Source organism: Aegilops tauschii, chromosome 2 (genome assembly GCF_002575655.3).
Source record: "Aegilops tauschii subsp. strangulata cultivar AL8/78 chromosome 2, Aet v6.0, whole genome shotgun sequence".
Lineage (NCBI taxonomy): Eukaryota > Viridiplantae > Streptophyta > Magnoliopsida > Poales > Poaceae > Aegilops > Aegilops tauschii.
Genome location: NC_053036.3, coordinates 32,801,599 through 32,813,109, shown reverse-complemented (window position 1 = coordinate 32,813,109; position 11,511 = coordinate 32,801,599). Strand labels below are relative to the sequence as shown.

The following is an 11,511-nucleotide window of genomic DNA, read 5'->3' as shown; positions in this document are numbered from 1 at the left end:
TCATTAGTCACATTGCTTGCAAGGCTTATTATGATGTGCATTACCGAGAGGACCCAGAGATACCTCTCCGATACTCGGAGTGACAAATCCTAATCTCGATCTATGCCAACCCAACAAACACCTTCGGAGATACCTGTAGAGCATCTTTATAATCACCCAGTTACGTTGTGACGTTTGATAGCACACAAGGTATTCCTACGGTATCCGGGAGTTGCATAATCTCATAGTCAAAGGAATATGTATAAGTCATGAAGAAAGCAATAGCAATAAAACTTAACGATCATTATGCTAAGCTAACGGATGGGTCTTTTCCATCACATCATTCTCCTAATGATGTGATCCCGTTAATCAAATAACAACACATGTCTATGGTTAGGAAACTTAACCATCTTTGATCAACGAGCTAGTCCAGTAGAGGCTTACTAGGGACACGGTGTTTTGTCTATGTATCCACACATGTATCAAGTTTCCGGTTAATACAATTCTAGCATGAATAATAAACATTTATCATGATATAAGGAAATATAAATAACAACTTTATTATTGCTTCTAGGGCATATTTCCTTCAAAAATGAATTGAGAGATTCAAAGGAAGTACCAAACATCTCACTGATTACTCCCAATGATAAATATATCTGCTTATTACATTGAGGATGAAACTTCCCTCAAAAGAGTAAAGGAAGCATCAAAATTCATTTGATGATAAATTATCTAGTAGATGAAGTAAAGAAAATAAGCCTTATATTTGGGATAACTTAGCATAATCAAGGGTTCTCTTTCCATCTCGTTTGCTTGACAGATAAATTCTTGCATACTCTTCTACTCTCATTGTCTTGTATAACACCTCCTCGGTACTGCCCAAAACTGGTGAAATTATTCCATCGTACTTTGGAACTTGAAATGCTGATATAGATAGTCGCTCCTTCTTGGCATTTATGGTGACCCTGTGCTCAATGCTCTTATACTTCCCATTTGTCATAATCTGTAACCAATGATTAATTTTAATTAAATAAAATACCAAATTCCTCCCTTACACAAGGTGAAAATTGTTTGAAACTAGTGTAATATGTTCATACTGTTTATGAAACATCTCCCACTACACTACTCAATGATCACTCAAGTCAATAATACTCCCAACTCAAAATTGTTTGTGTTTCATTCGTAATGCAAAATTAGGTTTAACACCATACCTCAAGAAAGTCACCCACATTTACCAATAATGCATCAGCCCGTGGTTTTACTGGGATCCATGCACCATGCCTTCTAATTTGTAGGCCTTGAACTGCATTCACTTCTAGCAGGATAGTTAGAAAAGATCCATCAGAATGCGGTGAGAAGCCTAAAACCTTTTCGGGAGTGGTTGTGCATGGAGGGTAGTAGTTCATTCTCAGAAACTGGCCCACATGCTTGTCTTCCATTAATTCGGGATCAACATCTATTGTTTTGGCAATAAAGGTGGCAAGAGAATGAGTGAGTTTCATCAACTCGGAAGAGTACTCTTCGATAGAATTCCTGGGATTGAAACAAGAATAATGTATTTGTTACTGTTAGATATTGTTACAAATTAAAATTCTTACGAACTTTTAGTGACCACACTTGGCATTCATTTTTTAGGGGATATCATTTGCTAGTGTAAAGTATAAATAGAACGTTCAAAGCACATTATATTGTTTGTTTAGCCATTGGCATGCTTGTACTTTGTTGGGCGCACAATGAACACTAACAAATCAATTGATAGATATTTATACAAAATATTACCATGTAAAAGTAGTTCATTTTATTTTGTAGAAAAGTTTGGTGTCATATTTCAGTAAATTGATCGACATATGTGTTTGATCAAGAAATTATTGAATTCAACCAAATGTCCCACTCACAAACATGCAAATTATGGCAATGAAAGCACCATGTCCCCTTCATTTAAAACGTGGCATGTTCTTTGTTAACCAAATGATTACGTGTGACTAACTGGAACCTTTAAGAATCCAATTTTGATTCAACTCTCGTGTCGGCCATATTTAAATAATTTTCTTAATTTAATGCTTTGATTAGAAGGAAATAGTTTTAATGCCATCTAGAAATAAGATGTTTAAAACACACACATCTAACCTGAAATTAGGAGGCTGGTTTGGCCAGTAACTCATATCACGGGCCTGAGGTGGCTGCGAAAAGAGGCCAAACATGTCTGACCAATCTAGCTTTTGATCATCGGACAGAACAAACGCTTGACCATAACCTTGAAGATCTCCTACTCGTTGCGCATATGCATTCTTAACTTCGAGGGGGAGCTGAAAGAACTTCTGAATGTCGTGCTTCATATCCGCGATGACCTCAATTGGTATTCCATGATTTACGACCTGTAGATTGTAGAGGTTAGACAAGTAGTCTTGCTTTACACATGGACTTCTGTTTTTAGCAATGGAATGGCTGGATCTAGTAATAAATATCTAGAAAATTAAGTATACTATTGAAATTAGAAAAGTTTACTAAACCGCACCTGGAAGAAGCCCCAGTCCTCACAGGCAAATCTGAGCTTGGCGGCCTCCGCTTCCACGGACTCGGCGTCCAGGAGCTTGCCGAGGTCGATCACCGGAACCTCATCGGAGTGCTCTGCGAGAACCGTGTCCCCCTCGACGTCCGGCTGGATGTACCGTTGGATGGTGTCGGCCGTCAGCTCGGCGGCCGACCCCGCCAGAGCCTGGACGTTCCTGACGGGGAGCGACGTTCCAGACTGCGACCATCTGCCCTCGCTGGCGCCGCTGCCACCACTCCTCGCCTCCACCTCCATGATCACTAGCAAGTTATTTCTCTGCTACACGTCTACACTGCACAGTGCACACTCTACTCCAGTTACTCTGCTAGCCTTCTTGCTTATCTGACCGGGCATTGAGCCGTCCAGGCTACTTATATAGAGTACAAGACTGTTAGTGCTCGCAACTTGCTGATTAATCTTTTTTCTTGGATCGGATCAAGCTCAATGATTCCTCGATCGGCTCGTCTGAGGTTCTCTGATCCATGCAGTTGGACGCACCGATCGATGCTAAAGCATGGCCGGCGGCTAACGGCCGAATTTTACGGGGATAGAATACTTTTGCACCCTACATGCATGACGTCAGTGTCCCCTCCAACTCTAGACGGCCTGGTTTACAGTGCCTCAAACCGCAGCTGAAATGCAGTAGAGGCCACATCTGCACGCCGGCCGGATTACAGTGTAAACTGCAGCAGAAAAGTGACTGGCAGAGGGCGAAGTTGGAGCGAGCAAATAACTCGGCTAGCTGTGCGCCTGTGCCCCGTTTAATTCAGAGTTTCAGACGACGCATTTGGAGCATACGCGCACGACACTGGGGCGCACAACCAATGCGAGTCACCGCCAGGACTATATTTGGCCCAGTTGTTTGCGAAAAATTCTTGTCTTGCGCGGTCTAAGTCTAAGGAAATACAAATAATAGTCTGTCTCGCCTTCAGCTATCCCTCGACTGGACCGGCCGAGCTTGCGGGTTTTCTACGTGCTCCCGAAAATTTCGTTCTTCTTTTGTGCACTGTTTCTTTTTTGTTTGGTGCGGGCAAAAATCTCTAATGTTTTAGATTTTCCATTACTAATCCTTTATGTACTTGGGTCGATTTGCCTTGAAGATATCAAATAAGAAAAATTCGGAATATCTTCTTTGTGATGGTGGTACTTCTTTCCCGTGTTTCAAATACTCCGTACGGTACCCAATAAGTTATTGGGCGTTCTTTTAATGGTTTCTGTGCCAACAGGCTTATTGACAGTACCTTTTTTGTTTTTTCACTCAAACTCAAGGGAGAAACTTTGCTTCTTAGAGTCTACCGCTTACAAGAAAAGATCTCATGATAGTCAATATGGGCCCTCAACACCCATCAATGCATGGTGTTCTTCGACTGATCGTTACTCCACTGCTTCCAGTCGGATAAAAAGAAAGGAATAGGGATCCATGCCTTTTTCTCATGACCTGAGGGCTTCTTGTTGTTGGTTGCATTCCACTAGCTTGCTTTCCGTCTTGCCTCTACCAACTGAGCTATATCCCCCCCGAGCCAAGTGGAGTATGCATGAAAGAGTCAGATGCTTCTTCTATTCTTTTCCCTAGCGCAGCTGGGCCATCCTGGACTTGAACCAGAAGGTGGGATATGATTGCATCGCGGTGTCTAAGGACGCGATCTAATAGATCGTTGTATCGAGTAGTTGGATCATTGGTTGGATCGTAGGGGCGATGATTTACTTCACGCGCGAGGTCTCTGGTTCAAGTCCAGGATGGCCCAGCTGCGCCAAGGAAAAGAATAGAAGAAGAGCTGCTGAATACGAGACACTTCTTTCTCGGCCGTGCGTGGTCTTCCCTCGGGGATGGGAGAATATAGAAGGTGGGCTCTGGTTTTATTGTTTTCTCTTTTTTTTTCCTTTTGGTTCTATTTTTTCTGCTAGGGTACTCTAATTTTATTTTTGTTTCAGTTTTATTTTTCTTCCATTTCTCTTTTTTCGTCTGCGGTCTTTACAAGTTTTCTTTCGTTTTTATATTTCTTTTATTTTCAAAATACATGTCGACTTTTCAATACATGTTGTTATGCATACAGGCGTAATATTTTTTGGATACATGTTGGAAAGAATATTTGGAACATTTCCATAGAATAAATGATAAACGTTTTAAAAAAATATTGAATATATATTTTTGAACGGTGCAAGATTCTTTTCAAACTACATTAGTTTTTCTACATTGTAAAATTTCTTTTCAAATGTCAAGGACATTTTTTTGAAACACATAAAGATTTTTTTTATAAATGTCATGAACATTTCAAAAAATATGTAAACATTGTTTATATTGAATAAATATTTTTTTCACAAACAATTTATGAATAGTACAAAATATTTTGGGGGTGTATTTATCAATTTGGTGTGTCACATTAGTCAGTTTGGAAATATCATCATTTTGTTAAGTTTTTTTTAGGGGCATCATTTTGTTAAGTTGTGTTAGAAACATGCCATTTGCACCGTTGCTGTCCACTAAAAGGCCATTGACTGAGGTGAACTGAGTTTCTCTTCTAATTTAGTTCTCTGCGTACTGACAACTAGGACCCACAGGTAATAAGGGAGCGCTAAAAAGTGGATACAAGCGTATTTTGGTCACTTCAACCATGTCAATGGCCTTTAACCGAATGGTAATAGTGTCGAGTGATATTTTCGTGCATACGCTTAATGGCAGAATGACATTTTTAAGTAATTTAACCTTCTACTAGCAAAATTGACTAGTGTGTCCCAACTAGTTGTAAAACTAATAAAAACCCTTTTTTTTAAACCACGCGAACATTTTTTACTTTATATAAACATTTCTTAACATTTTTAAATGGTAAAATTGTTTATCATTATGTGACATTTTTTATGTTTTAGTAAAAATATATTATGAAGATTTTTCTTAACCGTACAAAACACTTTTTGTAAAAAAAAAAAACTATGCATACATGTTTTACATTGTATAAATATTTTGAAAGTGTCACAAAAAATTTATGAATGGTACAAAACATTATTTTAAGCACACAAACAGTTTTTTACATTGCATAAACATATTTTGAATGGTACAAACTTTTTTCTATATAATGTGAACATTTTATTTACATTGTTTAAAATGTCACAGCCTTATATTGGAAACACGCATATTTTTAAATGTGACGAACACTTTGTTAATGCTGTCAATATTTTTAAAATTCACGCACATTTTTTATATTGCGTGATTTTTTAAAGAGTGATTGTATTTTTTGAAATTTCAAGAAAATCCATTTCCTTTACAGAAATATAAACATAAGTAGAAGAAAAATATGCGCTAGGGAGCCAGCACTCCTCCCATGATGGGCCGCCTATTTTTGGCTGTCCTTGAGACAAGACATGCTTGTGTATCGCAGCAGGCGAGATACAGCCGCTCCCGAGTGACTGGGCCTGAACGGAGAACACATCATATGGTAAAATTGAAGGGCGCCGTTGTCTCTATCTGCCTGATGTCAGAGTGCCAGGGCTATTTCGCGCCTACTGCAAGACTTAGAGGATAATTGGTTTGATGCCAACATTTGGCATTGCCAATACTTGGCAATATTCAAAGTTGCCATAAATTGGCAACTTCTTGTGATGTTGGCAAGTAAACTTGGTAACCAATCAAGCACTAGTCAATATTTGGCATTTGCCAAATGTTGGCATGCCAATTTTTTGCATCAAACCAATCATGCTCATAACCTCGCCTCACCTCAGGCGTTGGGGTGCCCTTGCCTTAGTGGGCCGACGAATCTAGGCAGTTTGGGAAGGTTCTATGGAATGGTTTGGATCAGTTTGAGAACCTTCCATGCGAGGTTTTTTCTACTTCTATTTTTCTATGTATCTTGTATAAGTTTTCTTCATTTTCACTTTTTGTATCCTTTTATTCAAATACTTGTTAACAATTTCAAATACGTGTTGTATATTTTTCTTATATATGTGTAGAAAATTTATACATGTTGAACATTTGTGAAATACATAATAAACATATTTTTCAAACAGATCTTTGAAGATATTCTTCAACAAAATGACAGATTTTTATTTGAATGCTATGAAACATTTTTTAAACTACATGAACAATTATTTACATTGTACAAAGATTTCTAAAATATGTCGTGGACATATTCTTGAAATCTGTGTACATTTCTTTACATGCCACAAAGATTTTTTTAAATGGTACTAAACATTTTTAAAAACTGACAAAACATTTTTTACATTGTATAAGGTTTTCTTTGTGTGATGAACTTCTTTTTAAAAGTGTGAAAATTTTCTAAAAATTATGCAATCTTTTTTCCTTCTATCAATTATTTTTTAAAGTTGCGTAAACAGTACTTTAAAGTACGTGAACATGTTTTAAATGTGTGATGAATGCCATTGAAATGTTTAATCAAAGTAATTTTGGAATATTTATATTTATTTTTTTTGAAATACGAATAAAAGTTCAAAAAAGATCAAACGATAATAAGAACTGGCAGGCCAGCCCACTACAACATAACTCATAGCAAGTCTGGTGGCGTTACGGCCCAGGGGTGCCTCACCTTACCCGAAGTCGCCCCAAGTAGTTCGGCCTGGGGCCCCTAGGTTAGTTATGCCCTAGGCTAACAAACCCGGCCCATAGCCCCATAAAAGATGGACTCGGAGGACATAGCATACATGGCAAGGCAGCTGACTTACATGACGAATTGATACTCAATCATGTATAATGTGTCCCTAGACCCCGTTATCCATATAAGTCGGGGATAGGTTAGTCGATAAGATACAGAACCAGGAGTTCATACTCAATCCCTCAATCATTGTAACCCCTATAAACAATCAGTTCAACCGAGCATGAAGTAGTGTTTTACCTACTTCACGAGGATCTGAACCTGGGTAAATCCTTCCTTGTATAAAAGATACTATGTATATACATAAATATTTTTAAATTTCATGAACATTCTCCAATGCTTTTTTTTAAACTAAGTAGATCCATTTTGAAATGAATTTACTTAGTTTAAAACATATACACCTCACATTAAAAAATGTTCATAATCTAAAAAATTGTTCACATAGTTTAAAAAAAGTTTGTGCATTATAAAAACATGTATGTAATATTTAAAAATATATATTTATGACATTTATAATTTTATCATGAAAATGTAAACAAGTTCGCAATGTTTGTGAAAATATTCATACCATTTAAATTTTTGTCACAGCATCTAAAAAGCATTCGTGTGTTTTATTAAATACATTGATGACTCACTAAAAATATTCATGCAATTTTAATATTTTTTTGTAATTTTCCAAACATGTTCATAAGATACAAAATAAATGATCATGACATTTAAAACATGCATAACACAAACAAATGTTCACACGTTTCAAAACAATGTTCGTGAAATTTTTGAAAAATGTTCAACATGTGTCTAAAATTGTTCCCGTGTATAAAATGAAAAAATACTCACAGAAAAACTATAAAATGAAAAAAAGGAACAGAAAACTGGAGGAAAAATCTGTAGAAAGAGAAAGGGAACATAAAATAGAAAACCATAAAAGTATCCAAGAGAACAATTGAAAAAAATAAAAGAAAAAACGAATAACAAATCAGAAAACCGGTAGAGAAAAATGCGTGTACACTAAATTGCATGAAAGATGGAAGAATACAACTTCTGTGAAGAAAAGGAAAAATAATTTGGTAAGGCCCAAAGGATGCCGTGGTGTGCCATTTGTACCCAAAAGATAACTATTCTTCATTATAAGCCAAGAATAGGAAATTTGTATCGACGTGTGAATTACGTATCCCTATTTGACCATGTGGCATTAACCTATGGTGGTAACACACATCCCCTCATGTAACTTCAATCTGTCCAGTTCAAATTTTTCATTCATTTTATTTCCCTTATTTCTTTATTTTTTTGCTTGTTTCCTTATTTTGTTCTATTTCTCTTAAATTATATCTTTGTAACTTTCCATGATTTATGTTTTTTTTTACTTAATTTTAGACTAGGGCATTTTTTTGTACTGTATGAATATACATTCATACATATGTGAAGATATTTTCTAGTAAAATATACACAAATATTTTATAAAATAATATATTTTTGTATATACAATTGTTTTCCAAATACATGGTGAACATTTTGTTTCACCTACATCTTTTCATCTAGTACGTGCATTTTTTCTGTAACGTACATTTTTCTCTTTCTTGGAACTTCCTTTTGACAATATTTTTAACCTATTAAGAAAAATAATTTTATTAAAAAAATGCATGGACTTTTGTGGACTTAGCCATGGGCCAGTCGGTCCATGTACAATCTCTCCAGGCGTCACGTTGATAATTTGACGGAGCGAGCATCAAATAAAATCACTGAGCCATGGGCCAGCTGGTCCATGTACACTCTCTCCAGGCGTCATGTTGATAACATTTATAGAAAAATATCATCATATGTGCCCTCCCACTCCTTATAATAAGCGGAAGCGGCATCACTCTTTGAAGTTTTAAAGTTAATTCAAGCTTGGGGTGCAACAATGCCTTGGTGAGGATGGACAACATTATAGTGATCGATGCTCTCCGTCATAATGAAGGACGTTCTATGGTGGCGGCTCTAGTTTTAGAAGATTGCATAGAGCTATTAAGAGAGTTCGGGAAGGTAACTATTGAGTATTGTAATTGAGAGTCTAATGTTGTTGCTCATGAGCTAGCAAAGTGGGGGCGTGTAAACACTCCTTCTGTATGGGTGGATGCACTGTTAGAAATATGCCCTAAAGGCAATAATAAATTGGTTATTATTATATTTCCTTGTTCATGATAATCGTTTATTATCCACGCTAAAATTGTATTGATAGGAAACTCAGATACATGTGTGGATACATAGACAACACCATGTCCCTAGTAAGCCTCTAGTTGACTAGCTCGTTGATCAATAGATGGTTACGGTTTCCTGACCATGGACATTGGATGTCGTTGATAACGGAATCACATCATTAGGAGAATGATGTGATGGACAAGACCCAATCCTAAGCCTAGCACAAGATCGTGTAGTTCGTCTGCTAAAGCTTTTCTAATGTCAAGTATCATTTCCTTAGACCATGAGATTGTGCAACTCCCGGATACCCTAGGAATGCTTTGGGTGTACCAAACGTCACAACGTAACTGGGTGGCTATAAAGGTGCACTACACGTATCTCCGAAAGTGTCTGTTGGGTTGGCACGAATCGAGACTGGGATTTGTCACTCCGTGTAGACGGAGAGGTATCTCTGGGCCCACTCGGTAGGACATCATCATAATGTGCACAATGTGACCAAGGAGTTGATCACGGGATGATGTGTTACGGAACGAGTAAAGAGACTTGCCGGTAACGAGATTGAACAAGGTATCGGGATACCGACGATCGAATCTCGGGCAAGTACTATACCGGTAGACAAAGGGAATTGTATACGGGATTGATTGAATCCTTGACTCGTGGTTCATCCGATGAGATCATCGTGGAACATGTAGGAGCCAACATGGGTATCCAGATCCCGCTGTTGGTTATTGGCCGGAGAACGTCTCGGTCATGTCTGCATGGTTCCCGAACCCGTAGGGTCTACACACTTAAGGTTCGATGACGCTAGGGTTATAGGGAATAGATATACGTGGTTACCGAATGTTGTTCGGAGTCCCGGATGAGATCCCGGACATCACGAGGAGTTCCGGAATGGTCCGGAGGTAAAGATTTATATATGGGAAGTCCTGTTTTGGTTACCGGAAAAGTTTCGGGTGCTATCGGTAACGTACCGGGACCACCGGGAGGGTCCCGGGGGTCCACCAGGTGGGGCCACCGGCCCCAGAGGGCTGCGTGGGCCAAGTGTGGGAAGGGACCAGCCCCTAGGTGGGTTGGTGCGCCTCCCACAAGAGGCCCAAGGCGCAGGGAAGGGGGAAGGGGGAAACCCTAGGCTCAGATGGGCCTAAGGCCCACCTAGGGTGCGCCCCCCTCTCTCCCCCTCTGGCCGCCCCCCTAGATGCATCTAGGGCTGGCCGCACCCCTTGGGGGGGGGACCCTAGATGGGGGCGCAGCCCCTCCCCCTCCCCTATATATAGTGGGGGTTTTGGGGCTGCCAGAGACAAGGAGTCTCCCTCTCTCTTGGCGCAGCCCTACCCCTCTCCCTCCTCGTCTCTCGCAGTGCTTGGCGAATCCCTGCAGGAGTGCCACGCTCCTCCATCACCACCATGACGTTGTGCTACTGCTGGACGGATTCTTCCCCAACCTCTCCCTCTCTCCTTGCTGGATCAAGGCGTGGGAGACGTCACCGGGCTGCCCGTGTGTTGAACGCGGAGGCGCCGTGGTTCGGCACTTAGATCGGAATCAACCGCGATCTGAATCGCTATGAGTACGACTCCTTCATCCGCGTTCTTCCAACGCTTCCGCTTAGCGATCTACAATGGTATGTAGATGCACTCCCCTTCCCCTCGATGCTAGATTACTCCATAGATTGATCTTGGTGATGCGTAGAAAATTTTGAATTTATGCTACGTTCCCCAACATTGGCATCATGAGCTAGGTCTATGCGTAGTTTCTATGCACGAGTAGAACACAAAGTAGTTGTGGGCGTCGATTTTGTCAATTTACTTGCCGTTACTAGTCTTATCTTGATTCGGCGGCATCGTGGGATGAAGCGGCCAGGACCGACCTTACACGTACACTTACGTGAGACAGGTTCCACCGACTGACATGCACTAGTTGCATAAGGTGGCTAGCGGGTGTCTGTCTCTCCCACTTTAGTCGGATCAGATTCGATGAAAAGGGTCCTTATGAAGGGTAAATAGAAATTGGCATATCACGTTGTGGCTTTTGCGTAGGTAAGAAACGTTCTTGCTAGAATCCCATAGCAGCCACGTAAAACATGCAACAACAATTAGAGGACGTCTAACTTGTTTTTGCAGGGTATGCTATGTGATGTGATATGGCCAAAAGGATGTGATGTATGAGATTGATCATGTTCTTGTAATAGGAATCACGACTTGCATG

At 39.5% G+C, this 11,511-nt stretch overlaps 1 protein-coding gene across 1 annotated transcript; it reads right to left on the bottom strand.

Annotated features, from left to right (window-relative positions):
- Positions 1–457: 457 nt before the first annotated feature.
- LOC109782049 (S-norcoclaurine synthase 1-like) lies at positions 458–2,785 on the bottom strand. The gene is made up of 4 exons (XM_020340635.3): positions 2,495–2,785; positions 2,107–2,354; positions 1,191–1,512; positions 458–982 (listed from the first exon to the last, which is right to left on the bottom strand). The coding sequence occupies exons 1-4, from the start codon at positions 2,783–2,785 to the stop codon at positions 740–742; spliced, it is 1,104 nt and encodes a 367-aa protein (XP_020196224.3). The 3' UTR covers positions 458–739.
- Positions 2,786–11,511: the final 8,726 nt, after the last annotated feature.

Coding starts and splice junctions, on each gene's coding strand:
- LOC109782049 (XM_020340635.3), bottom strand. CDS start 2,785: ATGGAGGTGGAGGCGAGGAGTGGTGGCAGCGGCGCCAGCGAGGGCAGA. Junction 2,355..2,494: donor AGGACTGGGGCTTCTTCCAG/GTGCGGTTTAGT, acceptor TACAATCTACAG/GTCGTAAATCATGGAATACC. Junction 1,513..2,106: donor AACCAGCCTCCTAATTTCAG/GTTAGATGTGTG, acceptor TTTCAATCCCAG/GAATTCTATCGAAGAGTACT.